Source organism: Halictus rubicundus, chromosome 18, assembly GCF_050948215.1.
Source record: "Halictus rubicundus isolate RS-2024b chromosome 18, iyHalRubi1_principal, whole genome shotgun sequence".
NCBI lineage: Eukaryota > Metazoa > Arthropoda > Insecta > Hymenoptera > Halictidae > Halictus > Halictus rubicundus.
In genome coordinates this window covers 6,816,631-6,838,848 of record NC_135166.1, presented here as the reverse complement: position 1 = coordinate 6,838,848, position 22,218 = coordinate 6,816,631, and the positions used below count along the sequence as shown (strand labels likewise).

The 22,218-nt window shown below is 37.3% G+C and overlaps 4 protein-coding genes across 5 annotated transcripts in view; all 4 read right to left on the bottom strand.

The window, feature by feature from the left end:
* LOC143362981 (transmembrane ascorbate-dependent reductase CYB561) overlaps positions 1 to 22,218 on the bottom strand; it is a 114,847-nt gene that overhangs the window by 76,147 nt on the left and 16,482 nt on the right. The window lies entirely within an intron of this gene.
* Positions 74 to 1,644, bottom strand: LOC143362944 (flavin reductase (NADPH)). Its single transcript, XM_076803469.1, has 5 exons — positions 1,139 to 1,644; positions 839 to 1,003; positions 553 to 642; positions 335 to 466; positions 74 to 267 (listed from the first exon to the last, which is right to left on the bottom strand). The coding sequence occupies exons 1-5, from the start codon at positions 1,209 to 1,211 to the stop codon at positions 122 to 124; spliced, it is 606 nt and encodes a 201-aa protein (XP_076659584.1). The 5' UTR covers positions 1,212 to 1,644; the 3' UTR covers positions 74 to 121.
* LOC143362943 (proteasome activator complex subunit 4A) lies at positions 1,931 to 9,939 on the bottom strand. Its single transcript, XM_076803468.1, has 13 exons — positions 9,466 to 9,939; positions 9,133 to 9,273; positions 8,570 to 8,741; positions 8,110 to 8,508; positions 7,868 to 8,016; positions 7,468 to 7,790; positions 6,329 to 7,298; positions 5,981 to 6,251; positions 5,528 to 5,911; positions 4,716 to 5,282; positions 3,073 to 4,617; positions 2,759 to 2,986; positions 1,931 to 2,693 (listed from the first exon to the last, which is right to left on the bottom strand). The coding sequence occupies exons 1-13, from the start codon at positions 9,711 to 9,713 to the stop codon at positions 2,550 to 2,552; spliced, it is 5,541 nt and encodes a 1,846-aa protein (XP_076659583.1). The 5' UTR covers positions 9,714 to 9,939; the 3' UTR covers positions 1,931 to 2,549.
* LOC143362848 (uncharacterized) lies at positions 10,457 to 18,053 on the bottom strand. 2 transcript variants are annotated; one of them, XM_076803328.1, is made up of 5 exons: positions 17,882 to 18,053; positions 17,510 to 17,681; positions 17,293 to 17,433; positions 11,758 to 11,937; positions 10,457 to 11,658 (listed from the first exon to the last, which is right to left on the bottom strand). In XM_076803328.1, exons 2-5 carry the CDS (start codon positions 17,675 to 17,677, stop codon positions 11,077 to 11,079), a joined length of 1,071 nt encoding a protein of 356 aa, XP_076659443.1. In that variant the 5' UTR covers positions 17,678 to 17,681; positions 17,882 to 18,053; the 3' UTR covers positions 10,457 to 11,076. The 2 variants fall into 2 exon arrangements, with proteins under 2 accessions (XP_076659443.1, XP_076659444.1); XM_076803329.1 differs by having other exon boundaries at positions 17,902 to 18,049.

Sequence of the window (22,218 nt, the reverse complement as noted above, 5' to 3'; positions counted from 1 at the left end):
CTGTAAAGGAGTAAAAATAATTCATAGGAACGTCTGGCATTTCCTATACCTAATTTAATAGATCATCCAAAGATAAAAATAGAACACTTTTTATTTGTGTACAATTGTGTTTCAAGTTATATTATGAAACAGTTGCAATGCCACAAACTTTCTGATAATGTTCTGGCTGCTGAAGGCTTTCAACAAGAAATGCACCTAAATCATGTTTAGAAATAGCACGACCTGGAGATTCGTCGTACTTGACTACATACTTTGAACTTGGTGCATCTGAAAGTGAATCATGTAATAATATGCGATTAGCTTCAATATATTGTATATTTAATGCAATGCATACCAGCAATATGTGGAGGTAATACAGCAATCCACTTTAATTCGCTTGCTTTAAGTAAGTCAAACATGCGTTGATGATCTGCATTTAAATCTTTGAATATAGCAGGCACTGCTTCAGGTTTATAAAATAAGAATGCTGCAAATAATAAAACATTATTGAGATGCTTGTAAAAAATATTAATTCATACTTAAACTAAAATTGTTCTAGAGGAAATTAATTACCAGACAGACAAACAGATACTGCTTTTACATTATGTGTTTTCATAGCATCTAGTATATTTTTCATACCCTGAGATAACACAGTGGTTGGACCTAAAACAATTGATCATAAAATAGTATCGAACTTAATAAATTCAATATTTTAATTACCAACTGACGATTATGATTGATATTTATAATTAGTAATTTCATAAATCCATTAAATTGACCACGATTTGGAACGATTAATTCTTTTCAATCGAACAAATTAAAAATTTTAATCGATTAATGTCGAAAATACAATACTTACTCAAGTCATTTCTTGTACCAAGAACAACAACCACCCCATCTCTGTCAGCGATAGCACTCGATACTTGTTCAGCATTAGTAACATCCCCAACAACTGTTTCTATTTTGTCTTTCAAGTTTGTTGGAATTTTGTTTTCATCTCTTACGAATGCTCTTACCTTTAAGCCTAAATTGTAAAATATATTATTAAATAAAAACTAGAATGGTTCTATAAATATAGTATACATTTTATAATTTTTCTATTGTTTCGGAGAAACCGGCTTTTTTATGGAGATTAATACAAAATCGAAAAATACATCACCCTTTTTTACAGCATCGTTTAAAGCGCATAATCCTGTATTTCCAGTCCCTCCAAATATTACTATTCGGTTCATGATGACACAGCTGATATCTGATAAATACTGCGACGCTATCAAAGTTGAAATAATAGGCTTATCAAACGTGCTATGTCATCTCTACGTAGAATTCAAAATTACAATTTAAGGGGATTTACAAGCGAGACCGTTTCCTATTCGCTTCTACAAATTCGTTGTCCCAACACTGCGCAATTGAATAATAATTGATGAATGAAGTTACTAGATTAACTGTTTAGGTTATTTCTAACGCAGATAGCATAACCTATTCTAAAGAAGTTGAATTTATTAAATTCTCCTGCAATGAAAAAACAATTTATTGTAGTTATGCTACATCGGAAGTGATACTAATTCAGCATATTTGTTATACGTATAATATGAAAGGAAAAAAATAATTCAGATATCTGAAATAGTTTATGAACATAGTGGTCTTATCTGTTAGAGATAAATAAGTTTGCACTAATACGTTCATGATGTATATAGATGTAATTCCTTTACTATATAGTTGTAAGATTAAAATTTTCGGTGCCTATATGTTTCGAAATTAGTTTTGTTAATTTTCATTCGTTAGTAAAAAGGAACAAATTAAACAATTTTTTGGAATTTTCCCACGATTTTAAATATATACATATACAAAACCACCCTTTTACACAAATTAGAAGTGCAACATTCTGATAGTAACCCTTTGGAATGGGAATGCAAATTATGGATGGAGGGAGAACAAATCTTAGACCTCCAAATTTAACGATTAAATTAAATCTAATTAAAAGTATAAACTGTTAAATTGTCTTAGCTTTGTATACAGTGCATTAAGAGCTAACATTATCTATTACATTATATTAATTTTCTTTATTTGTTTTTGTACAGAGTATTTAGTTTGATATAAAAAAGAGAGTTCGTGTGACTGCCTCTTCAATAAAACTGTAATAGTTTGCAATTAACAGTATGCAAGCATAAGTAACAACTTTCGATGAATTAAAAATTAATAGTTAGTATAAACATTACCATTCCTTAAATTCCTCTGAATACTGGTACAGTATGTGTACTTGGTCTTTCATAGCTTTAATTAAAAACTCGTAATTTCATTTTGTATTTCCTCTCCACGTAAATAAAGAAATTACAATAAATGTATTATGTTTTCACAGCACAACACCGATTAATTAGATTATGTTCTAAATATTCTGTGTTTAATTATTACATTGTTATTACTACAAACAAAGTTTCCTTTTTTGTTTTACCATAATCGTTCTTGTGATAGTCAAAATACATATGTTTTACGATCGGCGCGCGAGAATTGCACGCAAAAAATGCTTAATAACCATAGGAAACATATGTATGATACAAATTGAAATAGTTCTATTAAGAATAATGGGGTGGAGGTATCGTCAAATCTTGCAATATAGTTAACTGTTCTTGCGTGAAATGTTGTGCATACCCATTTATACCTCTCCACCCATCATAATGCGTCCTCTTAAAATCATCCAGTGTTTTCCTAATCGTTGTCTGTAAACAAATGAAAACACATTACTCGATGATTCGAAAGTATCACAAATTGATTGTATACTCACCGGTATAGGTTGTGGGTCATTCATGAAAGGACTGAGAAATTCAAAAATTGACGGAACATAGTCAGGAATATCGTAAGGATGAGCTTGAATGAATGCACATAGCCCTAGCACAGCCGCATGACGAATTCTTATAACATCAACTTTTAATTTCTTCTTTGCTACCTCCTTGTGTTGATTTAATTGATCTTTCTTATACAATTTGGTTTTCGCTTTTTTCTTAAACTCCTCCTGAAAGTTTTCGATTAAGTTCATCATCGCATGGAATCTCTATGTTAGAAAACTTTTTAATATAAAATTATTTCGAGGATACTTACCAATAATTTTTCTTGTTCTGGTATAAATGTACAATGCAACAATCCACTGAGACACTGACCAGCGCTTTTTCTCACTTCAACGCGTTCGTCTTCCAACAAAGACATAACTGTATCCTTAACGCAATCGATCCACTCGGTGTTGCTTAAGAATATGCCCATATTATGAAATACCAAGACTTGGAGGAATTCTAAACAAGTGGACCTTGTCCACCACGACGTGTGTTTCGACATCTTCACTACTTCGTCCAAGACCGTTGGAATATCGCGCGGTAGTGTGAGCGCCTGAGCAAGAAATGCTAAAGTATTCGTACACAATTTAGCCTCATCTGTGTCGGAATTTTCCAGTTGACATATAATAGGATATATTTTATAGAATTCCGGCTGTACACCACCCGGAGAACGGAGAACGGTGATTAAGATCCATTTGCAAACTATCTTGAATAATCGAATCGCGATCTCACGGTCCTCTGCGTTTTTCTCCGAGTCTGCGGAGGAGTCGTTTGCTACTGGAGCGGATAAAGACTGTTCTTCCTTACTGTATACTAAGGCACTTTCAGTGACAAGAGTTTGCAATCTCGGTAGTATTTTATTTATTAAATCCTCTATTTTCGGTGTCCACGGATTGCTTGAGGAATTAGGAAACCTGAAGTTCATGCTGAACACGGTTACCAAAACGGAACCCAATCTTCCTCTCACATTCTCGAATGGACTTGCCAATAGCCTGTCTTCTGTACGCTCTAGCAGACGTTTCAATAACTCTGAAACTCGCCACGATTGTTCTTCGAGCGCCACTTGCAAAATAAGCAAACGTCCGCATTCGACAACGGACGTCTCTGAATCACCGAGACGTGGTTCTTCCATTAAACATTCCAGTAACCAATGGTGTCTATTTGGATCTCTGTGTCGCTGTGCGTTTGCAAAGCACAGTCCCCAATCCATGTGAGACTCGACCGTTAAATTAGATATCGCGAGTCTTATAATTGGTAACAGACTGTCCCACATTTCGCAAACCATGTCGAACGGCCAATGCTTGGAGCCTCGAATAATTCCAGCGATTATCTCAGACGCGCATCTTTTACTACTTTTCTGTTTGTCTTCAACCAGCTTATACAAATGTGGCAAAAAGTGTTTCAGGTGCACTATTCCATGGTTCCGAAAGACACCTTTGAAAACCAAAAATTTAAGACCGTTAAATTTGTCCCGTTTCTCCTCGAGACTGAAGAACCTGATTAGTTTCTCTATATTTTGTGGGTCATTGAAAAAGTGATCTACTTCTTTCTCGTGCTCGGTTAACTTTCGTACATTCGGATCTAAACACGGTTGTTCGGACGACGGTGCGTATATTTCTATCTTTTTTGGCCACGTATAATACCCAGTATACGCATTGTGAACAAATCTGGGTTCATCCCATTGTTCTGGGGTCAGCGGACGAGTTTCGTAATTATATTGTAGCCAAGCGTTGTCTGGTCTTAGTCCTGGAACCAGTTTCTTAGGCTGATCTTGCGATTCGCTTATCTCTGGCGAAGCAGGAGGATCAATAAGTACCTTTGGATTAAAAAAAATCATTATTTAGCGTGCATATAATTCGTCAAACAATTCACCAGATATTCTTACTCTATTTCAAAATTCAATGAATACTTTACTTTTGGATGCTTCCGTTTCAATTGTTTAAAAATATACACGGCAACTCTAGTAGCGATTTGTCTTTCATGCAAAGAATCGTGTACCAACGCTCCCATAAAATAACGAACAACTTTTGGCGAATAAATTTGTTGAGGGTGGACTAAATTCCGGATGAAATACGACGCCATCAATCGATGCCTCCAGTGCAAATTCTTTTCGAGAAGAGCGTTTAACAGTTCGTCCACCAAGCCAATGTAACAGGCTAAATTATTTTTTCCGATCTCTTTAAACGCTTCCAAACCTTGTTCTATTTCGTTCTCAGTTGGTAGAGGAAGACTCGGTCGCGGTTCATTTGTCCATAATTTGGATGCGATTGTTAAACAGGTTTCCGGTATCTCGAGTGAAATAGCAATCGTCGGAAAACATTTATTCACAGTTTGAACTAAAGTTTCTTTCAGTCGAACCACAGAGAGTTTTTCAGATACTTTAGACAACACTAAAGCCGGCCATAGAGATCTCAGGACTTGCCAATTGCACTTCATTATCATAGACTCTTGCGAAGGGCTCACCAAAATATACAGAGCACCCTGTTCGAAAAAGGTAAACAAAAATTATAAAAATATTGAAATGCATTGATTTTACGTGAACTACAGTACACTCTCTTCCAATGGTTCGGTATGGTGCTGTAGGGGAATATTATATAGGGGAATACAAACGCGAAAATGCATTGCTCAGTAGTGGGGGAATCGTTTGGACACGAAGAAGACGAACGATTGGACGAGAGTACTGTACTAAACAAATTCAAACAAATTCAAATTATTCTCAATATTACCTTATGCGCGTCATGATACTCCTCTACATCCTTCTGTAATATTTCAATTATTTCCGGTACGATGAACATGTAAGAATAATGGAAATGTCGTAGAGCAAGAAATAGATGACTCTGTGCTTCCAATCGCACATCAGCGTATCTGCTGGTGGATAATGTAAAAAGTTGAAGCATAATCTCTTTATGAGTTTGTGTAAAGTTGAAATATTGCAAACGTACACGCGTCTCGTGTTGGATAACGGCGCATTGCAATACAAGCGGCTTTAACAATCCTTTGTTTCCTACTAATGCATTTTTAAAGAATTTTTTCGTGACTTTAAAATGCCTGCGTATGATTTCACAGGCGTCGAAGTCATGAACCTCCCCTAATAAAAGTTTATTCCAAATCTAAAATTAAGAACTTTCATTCATTCGAGTTGCTAACAGATCTGAAAGATGTCACATGTAAGTACATACCTCTATCAAAACCTGTAAACTTTTCGTATCATCTTCTGCATGCTTCAGTATTACTTTCTGTAAATCACTCATGAGTTTTGCGATATAGCGTCTTACGTTGCTGCCATCTGGCATTTCTATTACTTCACGCACGCCAAGCGTTGGCTTAAAAGGCACTGACTTTAAAGAGGATTTCATTAAATCTAATGGTTCCTCCTCCCACACCGGTAATACGGATTCACAACCTTGAACAATACTGCACACAATGTTCAAACTAGTCAGCAGTTCATCCCTAAAATCATTATTCATCCATGAAGCATTTTACATAGTCTGTTAAGAACAATGAAATAACTTTCGACAGTGACGAACCTTGATAATGTTTTCCAGTCTTCACAATATTTCTGTATTTTACTTATTTCTGGCAATAAATACTTAAAGAATAATTTTTTTAGTACAGTCATTTCTTCTTTTCCGGGAATGTACCATTCTACTTTCAAAGAATTGATACTCAGTAACTGACCCCAACGCATAGGTTCAGTGGACTTGAATTGATATGGTAAAACTTGAGACAACGAATACAAAATAGATCCTAACAACGTAATAGCTAAGTTATTTCCTTCTCTTGACTTCAAAACTAGCACTCGATCAAGAACGGTAGTCAATTGATCTATATACGGCAGCAAGTATTTCCCGCGTGTTTCCACGATAGCAGATAACAGCAGCATGACGTACAAAAGGCGATTATCCAAATTCTCTTCTTTAACGATGTCATTACTTTCGTCCGAGATCTTTAGAATAGTTTCCGAAAGTAGAGGTAGCAACGAACGTACAGTTGCTTGCCCGTTGACACGGGCGAATATTTTACATACTAACGCGGCCAATTGCCCAGCGACTTTGGTCTCAAGAATCCGTTCGGTCACGAATGTACGTAGTTTATGCAGAGCGCACTCGAAAATTTTATCGTTAGACTGGGTTAATAAAATTGAACAAACATCCTGGAGCACAGGTTCAACAACTTCCTCCGACTTGCTTTTGCCATTACCGGCACTACTCTCCAATCGAACTGATTCCAAAGAGGTAGAATCAATGAAGTAGAACACTCTGTCCAGAAATTGTAAAACAAAATCTTCGAATTTGGAGGTTGTCTCATAAATGATTGTCTCCTCTTCATCCATAGTTGTGGATGGTTTAGGAGCATCCATAATAGGTATATAAGCAACATAAGATGATATTAGTCGAAAAATTACAAAGCATTTTTCTGTGTCACTTGGATCGATGCCAGGCAAAAGCAAAAATAATAATGGTAGAACGTGTGTTGGTCCTTCAGGATACGTGTATCCTGAAATAAAAATGCAATCGAAATTACAAATAGGTAAAGGTGGGTAAGAACTCGAAAATGTCGGGTCGGGACGGATCGAGAATTTTATTCGTCCTGACCACCAGGTTCTCGCACACCTCTGTTAATATATCTCTTAGCGATTTTAAGCGATTATTTCTTTGATTAATACCTTTGTTAACATTCCTAGATCCTTCAATCATTGGTCCAGCTATAGCTTGCATGTAGCTTAACGAAGTGTACAATTTGTACGACTCTGTTGTAAGAGAGCCTAATACAGGAGACACTTTCTCTAACACATCTGGAATGACTAAGCTGGGTCTCACAATAGCGAGGTGATACAATATTTTGGAGACATTGCTAAAACCTGATTTGCAGAACATAGCCGTCATAGCTACCGGCGTCATGCTTTTGACGAACGCATCGATATCGCTATCAGTCAACTTGTACTCGTCTGGTATAGGTGTTTCCCATGTTGGCGAAGGATAGCGTTCTCTGTATGAATAGGAGAATCTTGCATTTTAAAAGAAACAATTATAGAAATACACGGTAAAGAATGTGACGATAGTTACCTGCGCAAACGTTTAATAAAGTGATTTGAAAGTTTCATAAGAAGATCCTTTAACCTCGCCAGCCATTTACCAGTGTTAGCTGGATGTATGTATGTATCTATAGTTTTCAAGAATTTTTCAAAATACATTTGTGCGCTTGAACCATGTCCCTGAAATTATTGAATAAGACTTACAATCACGTTTTATACATACATTTGGTGATTGAATACTTTGAATGTTTTTTTTTAATAATACAATCTTACCAATACTGATACTATCCATATAGCCATAGAGCATGTATCTATTTTGTGATAGTTGCATGTTCGTTGTTTGTTATATGTTACTGGTAATCCCAGACATTTCACAAATCTAGTGAACATTAATGGAATATGTGGTTCCCAGTTTATATATCCAATGTTAGCAGAAGCCAATCTTGCCATTAAGCACATCATATCATTTTCCCATTTCGGTGCATTATTACACACTTCCCACAAAGACATGAATTCATTGAACCACAATTCATGTCCAATCGAATGATATTCAGGAGATATTTGCACAGGTAAGAACCATTCTAATAGTTCCATATTCGTAGACATCGGTGCACGATTAAGAGGGTAAAGTGTTGGTCTCAATTCATCTAATAACTCCTGCGTCGTGCTCAACTATCGTAATGAATTAATCTCAATCCTTTCGCAAACTTATTTCAAAAAAATAATCACTTACAGGAAAATAAATTTTTACAGCATGTATAAGTATATTTAATGTATTTGCTAAGCCAGCAGAGTAACGATACATTCCCAATGAAGTCTGTGCACTCAATAGAACATCACGAGTTAATTTGTAAAGAGGTTCCCATGGTAGTTGTAACTCTTCTGGAGATATTAATGTTTTTTTCCTAATAGTATTCAAATAAATATAATTCACGTTAGATAATGAAAAAAAGGAGATATAAAATCCTCATTAATACAGTTTTCTTCCACTATAAGTCAATGCCTAATGAAGATACCTATGCACCTTTGATTTGTTCATGAATGAGCCGGGAGTGAATAGAGCGAATGTGCCAAAGATTTTAATATAGCGACAAACTACAAAGTGGTTGGCCGAGCAGAGATACCTTTTGTAGGAAAAGGATAAAATATGAGATATCCTTTCGTTCTAACACTAAGTGGTATTGATGGGACAACTTCAAAAGAACGAGAGGAGATAAAGATTTTCTTGCTGTGAAAAAAACATTGTTGTCTTATTTTGAAAGAAAACTGTCCTACTATTAGTATTTAGAAACTCACTTTAATAATTCTATTAATACCAAGCAACAACCATTCACTATATATGATTGTTGATCCGGAATTGTAACTAGTTCATACAATAATTTTATTAGAAGAATATGGTCTTCTTTACTGAACTTTAAGCCATATATATTTATGTACCTGTAACCAATACAGACATACTTCGCATCCTAATATAGTTAAGTTCTTATGAGACTTTATTTTTGATTTGTCATCGAAACACAGTAAGTGCCTATACTTAATCGAATTGATCTAAACAATCCTGTTTTGCATACACTTTGTGTTACACGTAAAGGTAACAAATTTTCTATTACATATGAAATATCTACTTACTCGAACAACCTGATGACCCAAACAACACAACCAGGTTGCAATTCACGGAGCATAATAGCTCGACCCAAATTTCCTTTGATCTCGGCGAAAAGTGCTTGTGAATCTGATTCCAACTCGTCCACATAGGGCAACAATTTATTATATATAAGTTCCCTTTGATAATGAATTTTAACAGGTTTATTATTTGCGTCCATGATTTCTTTCTTCTTCAAACTACTGTCGACCGTATCTTCTTGGTTTTCACACATGATTATTCAGAATGTATTATTGTTACGAGCGAACGTTACAGGTTAAATAGACGTGTCCCACGGAAGAACAGGCGATACAATGAGAAATCATAGACGTTGTCGAGTCACCAACAACTTGCTTATTTGTCTTCATTTTTATCGAGTCATGTTTTGTATTTAGGTCGCCATATTTGATATGTTAACTTCGAAAGGAACGAATTAAACATCTACTGCCGTCAGTGTCTCCTTATGGAACTAGAAAAGCATCGATTGCTGGCATATCGATATTCTACTCTTATCGATAACTAGAAAGAAGATCGACTTTATGCATCATAAATTTCCTCGACTTATGTTTGTTACGCAAACTTCATTAAACATAGTCTATAATTCTGTCTACTCTTTGCCTGTATTATCAATTGCATGCATTAATTAATTAAAGTAATCGAACACGAAAAATATAAATTTATTTACTATTCAAATTAGAATTAAAATAAAAATGGTGGTTCATTTGGTCACATGACAGATCTCTTATTAAAGTCTATTTTGTGCCGGGATGACGGCGGCTTTGATTTTTCAATGCCCTATAGTTATTATGAAATTAATGGATTGTCCTTTAGGTTAAAATATACGCCAACCACTTTTTAATGAATTATGAATTCAATCTTATCCAAACGAGAAAGGATAAGGAAGACGTAAAGTTGAATTATTTACTCTAACTTTAGAAACAGTCACATAAATGAAGGAATTTATTATAGCTGTTGCTTTATTTAAATGGATACATCTATAAGTGGATACAACGAGCGAAATTTTTTTTTTTTATAAATTGAAAATTCGATAATACAAAAATATAAGTCATATATATCACGTATATTCTACGAAAAACTTACTTTAACTTGATTTTCAAAAATAGTGGTTTTAGAATTCGCAACTCGTAAATTAAAAATTGTTCATCTTTTAAACTTAAAACTACATGTATAAGTATTATAAAATAATCATGTTTAAGTAAAAATGGACTATTACTTTTAAAAGTATTGTAATCGTTAACATGTGTAATCATTAAAGTGCAAACAAACTGTCAATTCGAGTTATGTATATCTTTTTTTATGTCTACAACACATTAAAGGGTAAATAGTTCATTCCCGCCTAATATGATATGATGACACCTATTGTGGTGAGATGACAAGAAGGTCCCAGTCACTTTAGCCAATATTTAGGCTAGAACCGAAAATGCGTGTGGAATGACCTAATCGGACGGCTTCTAGCCGTACTCCTGCCCCATTGCTGTCAGGGACCTTCTTGTCATTTCACCAGAATACATACGGTTACATTATGTAGAATATAGAAGATATACTGTAATATACTTTGAAAGCGAGTGATAATAAATCTATTTTGATTGTGAAGCACTGTCATGATTGTCACCTTTGTCATCTTCATAGCCATACAAGCTATAGTAATCCAAATTTGTATTTTCTCCTTGTGCTTGAGACATTTCAGATTTGATGATTTTCTGATAAGCAATGGTAAATCCTCTTCCAGTGCTAATTTTCTTTGCATCCCCAAAGTTAGCAGCTATTCTTGAGTTTCTATGTTTATTTCTCTCTTTGTTCAAATGTTGATGAATACTATTGTTTTTATTGTCTGTTTCTTTAGGTTTCTCACAACTTTTAACATCATTTCTGGTCATATTTATCTTTTTCTTACTGATGCTTTCCTGACTGCTAAGCGAGAAACTATTCTCGCTGGAAATATTATTGGCGCCATTTTCTTTTGAACTTTCCTGCGAACAACTGTTATTTGTCATGGATACATTTTTCTCAAATAAAGTACTATCCTTGTTTAAGTCAACTTTCTTCAATTTGGAAAGCAGATCACCCACTTGGTCTTCACCATCTTTATCATCTGATGTCTGATCCAAAGACATTGCTATAGCAGCTTTTTTAGGTACTCGCAATGCTTCTTCTAATTTCTGTTAAATTATAACACAAATTGCATTAGTAAATAAATCGAAAAAAATAATGGATGAATTAACAGCAAGAGAACAAGTAAAATATTTAAGCATACATACTGGTTGTTTTTGTGTGAAGCTCTTATCGTCAATAGTATTATTGTTTTTCTTTTCAAGCATAGCTATTCTTTCCCTCTCATAGTGCTTAAATTGTATCTTTTTAGCCTTTGATAAGCCTACTACAGTCCGCAACACATTCTTACCTTCGGAGGCAGCTATTGGATTGTACGTTACGTTACCCTACAAAAGATAAATAATTCTATGTATCCTTTTATTAGGCTTTGTAGTACTTAATAACATTGGTAACATTGGCTCGGATGACCTTGACTTTGACATAAGTTGTCAACCCTTATTCACTCTTCTGAGTAAACCCCTAAGAGGTTTTAACCGTCACTCGTCTTTTATTAAAAAGTTATGAACAAAATAAATTTATTATCAAAACTCGAGTCCCCTTTGATGCTAGTTCCAATTTTGCCATATAGCACCAATATACATGCTGTAGCTGCCTCATAAGAAGTCACTCGAGGCAGCACAGAGGCAAGAGTAGTCTTTACTCGTATCCAATGGTTAGGCTTTGACGTCACACACTTTAGCCAATAATTAGGTTAAAACCGAAAGTTCGTGTGAAGTGACCCAATTGGATGGATTACAACCGAGTTCCAGGGGAATTCTTGTGAGACACACAGAGTACATACTTCTAATTGAGTTATATACTACTATAAGTTATAACAAGTTACACAAGAGACAACATATGTCAAGATCATATATACAAAAATCTCTGAAAATGTGAGTACTGCAGGGATAGTTTGACCAACTCTTTCTGCCCTCTTCCGTCCCTAACCCCAACCAATTCCAAATCGGTTAAGACCATTAAATTTCAGTGTGTCCTTGATACCATGTGTCAAAACCAAGTTCACATACATGTATGTATGTACAGACAAATTGCAATGTAATAGCATCGATATGTGTATTGTTAATAACTTTTTCTTAAAAAAACGAGCAATGTCTAAAACTTTTAGAAGGTCACTCAAGAGGCTGATTAACAACATATGTCAAGATCAAGGTCATCCAAGCTGTCTTCCCCTAAACATAATATACACTCGCACCAGAAAGTATGTTGACACTTTTTCAAGCGGAATAGCTTCTTTAAAATTGGTCCAAATGACTTGAATCTATTTTAGATGTTACACCGACTAGTTTGCTAGAAAATGACTAAACAAATGTTTTTTAGATTGCAATTGGTTGGAATGATAAATAAATTAAAAAATTATGTTTTTTCAACTTTTTCATCTGATCTTATGACAATAATTTAAAAAATGCGTTTTGTAAGGTTTCAAGAATGTTTCAAGATGATCACATAAGAGCAAAATTCCCTGGCAAGGTCAAAAATCTGCAACTTTCACCCTTAAACTCTCATCTTGAAACGTTTGTAGCTCATTGCAACGTTGACCGATTTCGATGAAAGTTTCAGTATGCATGTAAGTTACCGAAATCAACAAAACGCATTTTGTAAATTATCGTTATAGGCTCAGATAGAAAAGTTGAAAAATCATAATTTTTTCATTTTTTTATCATTCCAACCAATTGCAATCTAAAAAAACATTTGTTTAGTCATTCTCTAGCAAACTAGTTGGTCTAACATCTAAAAAAGATTCAAGTCATTTGGACCAATATTAAAGAAGTTTTTCCGCTTGAACAGGTGTCAACATACTTTCCGGCCCGACTGTATACTACAACATTAAGGGGAGGGAACCGAACCTGACCAGGGCAAGCTCCGAATGCCCCGACACAATAATGATCGTCACGCTATGAAAGAACGAACGGCCGCTAGAGGAAGCTAAATAGTAACATTTCTGTCCAGTAGGGGAGCTAGGAACGTTTTCCAAAGTTCAGTATCGAGCAACACACTGTATTGGTAAAACAGAGGAAGAGAGAATGTACGGACGTACGACAACGTGGATGGCGCTGTCGTAGCTTCGTTCGAATAGCTGTGCCGCGGCACACTCACCCACCGCCTGATCAGCGTGTACGTGTGCCGACGGCGATCGCAAGGGTCAGGGATGCCTGGAAATATTTCCCAATAATGCAGTCACGGGACTTGTCAATGGTGAAAAGAGCTAGATGAAAGTTCTATCTAGGGTGGAAAGGTCCTCAGAAGTCGTACTTTTGCATCATTGAGAAACGGTTAGCAATATTCGGCAGCACGTCGTTTCTCAGGGAGGCTATGGGAACTGACATGGCGGCACACTCACACACCGCCTGGTCGGCGTGTACGTGTGCCTACGAGGGCTGGAAGGGTCTGGAATTCCGCAACCCATTTCTCTATAATACAGGGATGTGAATTTTCAGTAATGGTTCGCACTAGATAAAAGGATCAACCTAACATGCTGAATCCCTCGAAAATCCGTAAAAATTGTTTGCGAAATGTAACAAATAGTTTGACAAACTATATTTAAATAAATGATTCTTTTCTAGTTTTTATCTCTAGATACAAGTGAACGCATTCTAAATATTTTCAGTAAAAATTTGCTTTCTATAACTCCGTGCCGTGACATTGACACTGGAGGGTGTCATAAATTAGCCCTCCCACGACACTGTCCCGCCGAAGACGAAAGAACTTTCCTGTAACCTCGGTGCAAAACACAGTCATTCTCTAAAGTCTGAAACATCACCGCTTCGCACGAATGTACGATTGCCTAGTAAATATGATCCAAATTATATCATGTTTGGTGTCAATTTTATCAGGAAAATGACACGAATGTGTTGAGAGAAGTTTCATGAATATATTATGAAAAACAAAAGAATTGGGACATTGCATTAGTATTGTCTCACCGATATACCTGACCCCGCATAATGTTACACTCTTCGGCGGTCTAGCTTCTGGCCCCTTTGAAAGGTAGACACTTGGGGGCGTCATAAATTACCCGTTCTCCGGTAGTGTCCTGCCGAAGACGAAAGAGCTGGCATGCAGCCTCGGTGCGAAACACAGTCATTCTCTGAAATCTGAAACATTGTCGCTTCGAACAAATGTACGAATGCGTAGTAAATATGATCCAAATTATATCATGTTTGGTGTCATTTTTATCAGAAACATTCCACAAATGTGTTTAGAGAGGTTTCATGAAAAAATAATGGAAAACAAAAAAGATTATGACATTCCATCGGGATTGTCTTACCGATATACCTGACCTTGCACAATGTTACACCCTTCGGCGGTCTAGCTTCTGGGTCTTTCGACAGGTACACGCTTGAGGGTGTCAGAAACTAGCCCTCCCAATATAACCCCAGATAAAAGAGCTAAGGGGCACAGAATGCCTGTGGGATTAGGACAAGTTTCACCGATACGTAATGTTACGATAAAAATTACAATCTCGTTAAAGACAGTTCAAATGATGCTTCATGTTTTTAATCTATTTATTAATACATGCTTTTATTTTTTTATGCTTTTATGTTTTTAATCAGAACAATATTGTTAATACGAATGACTTCTAGAGCTTATCTAGAGCATTTGGACCGTCTTTAATGAGATTGTAATTTTAACTTTCAAATTGTTTACAAATTTTTTTATCTTTCATTCGTTATTCGAAATTTTTATTTCGATAACTATTTTGCCCAACTCTGCGTATTGATAATATTATTAAAATATACTTACGAAGTTACATACGCCTAGAAGGTATGACAAGAAGGTAAATTATGACAATTTTTTTAGCAGTGCGGTAACTTCGTGAGGATATTTTAATGATATTATCGATACGTATGCAACTTCATTCGAAACAAATTCGTCGGAATTCCAGAAATATTTAATTTAATTTAATTTAATTTAATTTAATTTAATTTAATTTAATTTAATTTAATTTAATTTAATTTAATACAAAATTTAATGCAAATAAAGATTATGCACATGTTTGCTAAATATACCTACTGTAATTATAAAAAAAACCAAGTATATTAAAAGTTACGTTATAAGTTATGAATGAAGTACCGTTATTACCATTATGTATTTCATAAAAACGCAGAAACTCTCGGACCCCGCGTACCGTCAGGCCGGCCAGACAATGCATACAGAAATCCATATAAAATGCGGAACATTGCAAGCGTAGTCGGTCTGGCCGTTCGGTGTGCCGGTCGTTGGGTGTAACATGGGTCAGGTATATCGGTGGACAATACTAATGCAATGTCATCATTTTTTTTTGTTTTTCCTTATTTTTTCATGATACCTCTCTCAACACATTCGTGGAATGTTTCTGATAAAAATGATACCAAACATGGTATAATTTGTACATTTGTTCGGAGCGACGATGTTTCAGACTTTAGAGAATGACTGTGTTTTGCACTGAGGTTACAGGAAAGTTCTTTCGTCTTCGGCGAGACAGTGTCGTGGGAGGGCTAATTTATGACACCCTCCAGTGTCAATGTTATGGAGCGGGCCATCGACGCAAGATACTAATTCGCAACAGGTTGCTTTCAAACCATTAGAGATATTGAAATCAAATTTTTACAGAAAATATTTAGAATATATTCATTTTTATCTGGAGATAAAAACTAGAAAAAATCAATTGATAAATATAGTTTGCCCAACTATTTGTTACATTTCGCGAACAATAATTTTTAGGGATTTTTGAGGGATTCAGCATGTCAGGTTGATCTTTTTATCTAGTGCCATTACTGAAAATTCACATCCTTGTATTACCCAACCTTCCAAGATGCTAATTGGCTAAAGCGCTTTTCACTATGAAAAAGTCCCGTCTCTGCATTATTGGGAAATGGTTAGTGGCATCCTAGACCCTTGCGATCGCCGTCGGCACACGTACACGCTGATCAGGCGGTGGGTGAGTGTGCCGCGGCACGGCTATCTCCTACAGGCCTCTCTGGCGGACAACATGCTGCCGAATATAGCTAATCATTTCTCGATGACGCAAAAGTAGGATTTCTGAGGACCTTTTCACCCTAGATTGAACCTTTATCTAGCTCTTTTCACTATGGAAAAGTCCCGTCTCTGCATTATTGGGAAATATTTCCAGGCATCCCGGACCCTTGCGATCGCCGTCGCACACGTACACAGATCGGGAACATAGTACAGCGCTCGTAGCGAAAAATGTCGGAACTATATTTTGATGAAATACTCAATGATCTAATTTTTCTGGGTGCCCGCTTTCATTTGTTTGATACGTAAGCATACAACGTGATCGGCGTGGCATTGAGTTCCTATATGTTCCCGCTAGTGTGGAAAGGTCCAACGAACTCCATACGAGCTCTGAATCTCTCGATATTTACGATAATGTCACTCGACAAGCAGTATGCTGCTGAATATTGCAAATTACGGCTAAAAAACGCAAAAGTACGACTTCTGAGGACCTTTTCACCCTAGACTGAACTTTTATCTGGCGATTTTGACTACAGAACAGTACTATTTTTGCATTGTTAACAAATGAGAGCGGGCCTCCCGTACCCTTGCAAAACTCAGGTACGTGTGCGGAACTAGGGAGGGGATGCACTCACACAATCTTGAGCTGTGCCCACCGCCTTAATAAAATTCTATATGTGTATACTTGTATAAAAATAAAGAAACATTTCAACAACCATTTAATTACTTACCCCAGACCAATCTTCATCACACAATGAATTAGTTTGCACGTTGCATGTCGCTTGTATGGGTATTCCAACTTTTTTTTCTACTTCTAATGACTGCTGGTAACATTTTACATTACCACTGCTGGGACACGTTGATATGTGATGCTACAACGATAAAATGTTAATTTTAAAAATTAAAATATCCACCACAAGAAAGCATTAGCATTTCCATAAAACATACCTCGTACTCTTCTTGATCTAACATATGTCTAGCATCAAAGGGACATGAAACTTTAGTATCCTTTGGAAAGTTTTTGCGGCACTTGAAGAGATGCTTTTCTAATCTACCAACTATAATCCGATGAGATTTGTCAAATGGGCAGGGAATATACGGCCCGAAAAAATTCATTTTGCTAAACAAAGAAATTAACCAGAATGTAAATTATATTGCACAAGTCATAACAACTACTATATTAACATATTTTATTGCGGATATCACATAAAAACGATCCAACAATAAACAAAAATCGCGATTCTAATACAAAATATATACAATGTATATGTATTCGTATGGATGTCATATTATGAATAATGTTACATGTATGACTATTACCAATCGATGTAAATATTTACAATAATATTATATGTAATCCTTAAACCAATTAATGCACAAAATGAATATTGAATTATTCAATAACTTTTAACAACTATTACTGTTTCAATTATTTTCTAATTACGCAATGCGTCCTTTACTCCACAGCAAAAACCACAAAGTTTTGTGTGGCAAAAACTGGCAAAAACTGTGCCATTAGGGCGAATCAACATATTGCACGTTGTACTAAATAATCAATTCAGTAAAACAGTATAGCAGAAATAGGAAATGTAGATAGATATCGTAAAAAGATTCAAAAACAAGGGATTCAGATATTCAAGTGCAAGTGGCATATAATAAATTCAGAAACTCAAATTATAACCAAAGACATTAAGATTGTGAATCTGCCTTAAGGCGGTGGGCACGGCTCAAGATTGTGTGAGTGCATCCCCTCCCTAGTTCCGCACACGTACCCGAGTTTTGCAAGGGTACGGGAGGCCCGCTCTCATTTGTTAACAATGCAAAAATAGTACTGTTCTGTAGTCAAAATCGCTAGATAAAAGTTCAATCTAGGGTGAAAAGGTCCTCAGAAGTCGTACTTTTGCGTTTTTTAGCCGTAATTTGCAATATTCAGCAGCATACTGCTTAATCGAGTGACATTATCGTAAATATCGAGAGATTCAGAGCTCGTATGGAGTTCGTTGGACCTTTCCACCCTAGCGGGAACATATAGGAACTCAATGCCACGCCGATCACGTTGTATGCTTACGTATCAAACAAATGAAAGCGGGCACCCAGAAAAATTAGATCATTGAGTATTTCATCAAAATATAGTTCCGACATTTTTCGCTACGAGCGCTGTACTATGTTCCCGATCTGTCTCATCGTCAGTAGTCACTGTATCGGTAAAACAGAGGCCTATAAGAGCATGCGCGTGTACGTGTGCGACGGCGATCGCAAGGGTCCGGGATGCCTGGAAATATTTCCCAATAATGCAGAGACGGGACTTTTCCATAGTGAAAAGAGCTAGATAAAGGTTCAATCTAGGGTGGAAAGGTCCTCAGAAGTCCTACTTTTGCGTCATCGAGAAATGATTAGCTATATTCGGCAGCATGTTGTCCGCCAGAGAGGCCTGTAGGAGCATGAGCGGCGCGTCAACATGGATGGCGCTGTCGTAGCTTCGTTCGAATAGCCGTGCCGTGGCACACTCACACACCGCCTGATCAGCGTGTACGTGTGCCGACGGCGATCGCAAGGGTCAGGGATGCCTGGAAATATTTCCCAATAATGCAGTCACGGGACTTGTCAATGGTGAAAAGAGCTAGATGAAAGTTCTATCTAGGGTGGAAAGGTCCTCAGAAGTCGTACTTTTGCATCATCGAGAAACGGTTAGCAATATTCGGCAGCACGTCGTTTCTCAGGGAGGCTATGGAAACTGACATGGCGGCACACTCACACACCGCCTGGTCGGCGTGTACGTGTGCCGACGGCGATCGCAAGGGTCCGGGATGCCTGGAAATATTTCCCAATAATGCAGCGACGGGACTTTTCCATAGTGAAAAGAGCTAGATAAAGGTTCAATCTAGGGTGAAAAGGTCCTCAGAAGTCCTATTTTTGCGTCATCGAGAAATGATTAGCTATATTCGGCAGCATGTTGTCCGCCAGAGAGGCCTGTAGGAGCATGAGCGGCGCGTCAACGTGGATGGCGCTGTCGTAGCTTCGTTCGAATAGCCGTGCGGCGGCACACTCACACACCGCCTGATCAGCGTGTACGTGTGCCGACGGCGATCGCAAGGGTCAGGGATGCCTGGAAATATTTCCCAATAATGCAGTCACGGGACTTGTCAATGGTGAAAAGAGCTAGATGAAAGTTCTATCTAGGGTGGAAAGGTCCTCAGAAGTCGTACTTTTACATCATCGAGAAACGGTTAGCAATATTCGGCAGCACGTCGTTTCTCAGGGAGGCTATGGAAACTGACATGGCGGCACACTCACACACCGCCTGGTCGGCGTGTACGTGTGCCGACGGCGATCGCAAGGGTCCGGGATGCCTGGAAATATTTCCCAATAATGCAGCGACGGGACTTTTCCATAGTGAAAAGAGCTAGATAAAGGTTCAATCTAGGGTGAAAAGGTCCTCAGAAGTCCTACTTTTGCGTCATCGAGAAATGATTAGCTATATTCGGCAGCATGTTGTCCGCCAGAGAGGCCTGTAGGAGCATGAGCGGCGCGTCAACGTGGATGGCGCTGTCGTAGCTTCGTTCGAATAGCCGTGCGGCGGCACACTCACACACCGCCTGATCAGCGTGTACGTGTGCCGACGGCGATCGCAAGGGTCAGGGATGCCTGGAAATATTTCCCAATAATGCAGTCACGGGACTTGTCAATGGTGAAAAGAGCTAGATGAAAGTTCTATCTAGGGTGGAAAGGTCCTCAGAAGTCGTACTTTTGCATCATCGAGAAACGGTTAGCAATATTCGGCAGCACGTCGTTTCTCAGGGAGGCTATGGAAACTGACATGGCGGCACACTCACACACCGCCTGGTCGGCGTGTACGTGTGCCGACGGCGATCGCAAGGGTCAGGGATGCCTGGAAATATTTCCCAATAATGCAGTCACGGGACTTGTCAATGGTGAAAAGAGCTAGATGAAAGTTCTATCTAGGGTGGAAAGGTCCTCAGAAGTCGTACTTTTGCATCATCGAGAAATGGTTAGCAATATTCGGCAGCACGTCGTTTCTCAGGGAGGCTATGGGAACTGACATGGCGGCACACTCACACACCGCCTGGTCGGCGTGTACGTGTGCCGACGGCGATCGCAAGGGTCTAGGATGCCACTAACCATTTCCCAATAATGCAGAGACGGGACTTTTTCATAGTGAAAAGCGCTTTAGCCAATTAGCATCTTGGAAGGTTGGATAATACAAGGATGTGAATTTTCAGTAATGGCACTAGATAAAAAGATCAACCTGACATGCTGAATCCCTCAAAAATCCCTAAAAATTATTGTTCGCGAAATGTAACAAATAGTTGGGCAAACTATATTTATCAATTGATTTTTTCTAGTTTTTATCTCCAGATAAAAATGAATATATTCGAAATATTTTCTGTAAAAATTTGATTTCAATATCTCTAATGGTTTGAAAGCAACCTGTTGCGAATTAGTATCTTGCGTCGATGGCCCGCTCCATAACATTGACACTGGAGGGTGTCATAAATTAGCCCTCCCACGACACTGTCCCGCCGAAGACGAAAGAACTTTCCTGTAACCTCAGTGCAAAACACAGTCATTCTCTAAAGTCTGAAACATTGCCGCTTCGCACGAATGTACGATTGCCTAGTAAATATGATCCAAATTATATCATGTTTGGTGTCAATTTTATCAGGAAAATTACACGAATGTGTTGAGAGAAGTTTCATGAATATATTATGAAAAACAAAAGAATTGGGACATTGCATTAGTATTGTTTCACCGATATACCTGACCCCGCATAATGTTACACTCTTCGGCGGTCTAGCTTCTAGCCCCTTCGAAGGGTAGACACTTGGGCGCGTCATAAATTGGCCCTTCTCCGATAGTGTCCAGCCAAAGACGAAAGAGCTGGCATGCAGCCTCGGTGCGAAACACAGTCATTCTCTGAAATCTGAAACATCGTCGCTCCGAACAAATGTACGAATGCGTAGTAAATATGATACAAATTATACCATGTTTGGTATCATTTTTATCAGAAACATTCCACGAATGTGTTGAGAGAGGTTTCAGGAAAAAATAAGGAAAAACAAAAAAATGATGACATTGCATTAGTATTGTCTCACCGATGTACCTGACCCATGTTACACCCAACGACCGGCACACCGAACGGCCAGGCCGACTACGCTTGCAATGTTCCGCATTTTATATGGATTTCTGTATGCATTGTCTGGCCGGCCTGACGGTACGCGGGGTCCGAGAGTTTCTGCGTTTTTATGAAATACATAATGGTAATAACGGTACTTCATTCATAACTTATAACGTAACTTTTAATATACTTGGTTTTTTTTATAATTACAGTAGGTATATTTAGCAAACATGTGCATAATCTTTATTTGCATTAAATTTTGTATTAAATTAAATTAAATTAAATTAAATTAAATTAAATTAAATTAAATTAAATTAAATATTTCTGGAATTCCGACGAATTTGTTTCGAATGAAGTTGCATACGTATCGATAATATCATTAAAATATCCTCACGAAGTTACCGCACTCCTCAAAAAATTGTCATACTTTACCTTCTTGTCATACCTTCTAGGCGTATGTAACTTCGTAAGTATATTTTAATGATATTATCAATACGCAGAGTTGGGCAAAATAGTTATC

What these genes read in the sequence shown, in the direction of transcription:
- LOC143362943 (XM_076803468.1), bottom strand. Translation starts at nt 9,713, where the DNA reads ATGTGTGAAAACCAAGAAGATACGGTCGACAGTAGTTTGAAGAAGAAA. An exon ending in GACTGGAAAACATTATCAAG is followed by an intron (nt 6,252 to 6,328) that starts GTTCGTCACTGT and finishes TAATGATTTTAG; the next exon opens with GGATGAACTGCTGACTAGTT. An exon ending in CAGAACAAGAAAAATTATTG is followed by an intron (nt 2,987 to 3,072) that starts GTAAGTATCCTC and finishes GAAAACTTTCAG; the next exon opens with GAGGAGTTTAAGAAAAAAGC.
- LOC143362944 (XM_076803469.1), bottom strand. Translation starts at nt 1,211, where the DNA reads ATGAACCGAATAGTAATATTTGGAGGGACTGGAAATACAGGATTATGC. An exon ending in AAACGATGCTGTAAAAAAGG is followed by an intron (nt 1,004 to 1,138) that starts GTGATGTATTTT and finishes TTTACAATTTAG; the next exon opens with GCTTAAAGGTAAGAGCATTC. An exon ending in TGGTACAAGAAATGACTTGA is followed by an intron (nt 643 to 838) that starts GTAAGTATTGTA and finishes CAATTGTTTTAG; the next exon opens with GTCCAACCACTGTGTTATCT.
- LOC143362848 (XM_076803328.1), bottom strand. Translation starts at nt 17,677, where the DNA reads ATGAATTTTTTCGGGCCGTATATTCCCTGCCCATTTGACAAATCTCAT. An exon ending in GTGATGAAGATTGGTCTGGG is followed by an intron (nt 11,938 to 17,292) that starts GTAAGTAATTAA and finishes TATCTTTTGTAG; the next exon opens with GGTAACGTAACGTACAATCC. An exon ending in GCTTCACACAAAAACAACCA is followed by an intron (nt 11,659 to 11,757) that starts GTATGTATGCTT and finishes ATAATTTAACAG; the next exon opens with AAATTAGAAGAAGCATTGCG.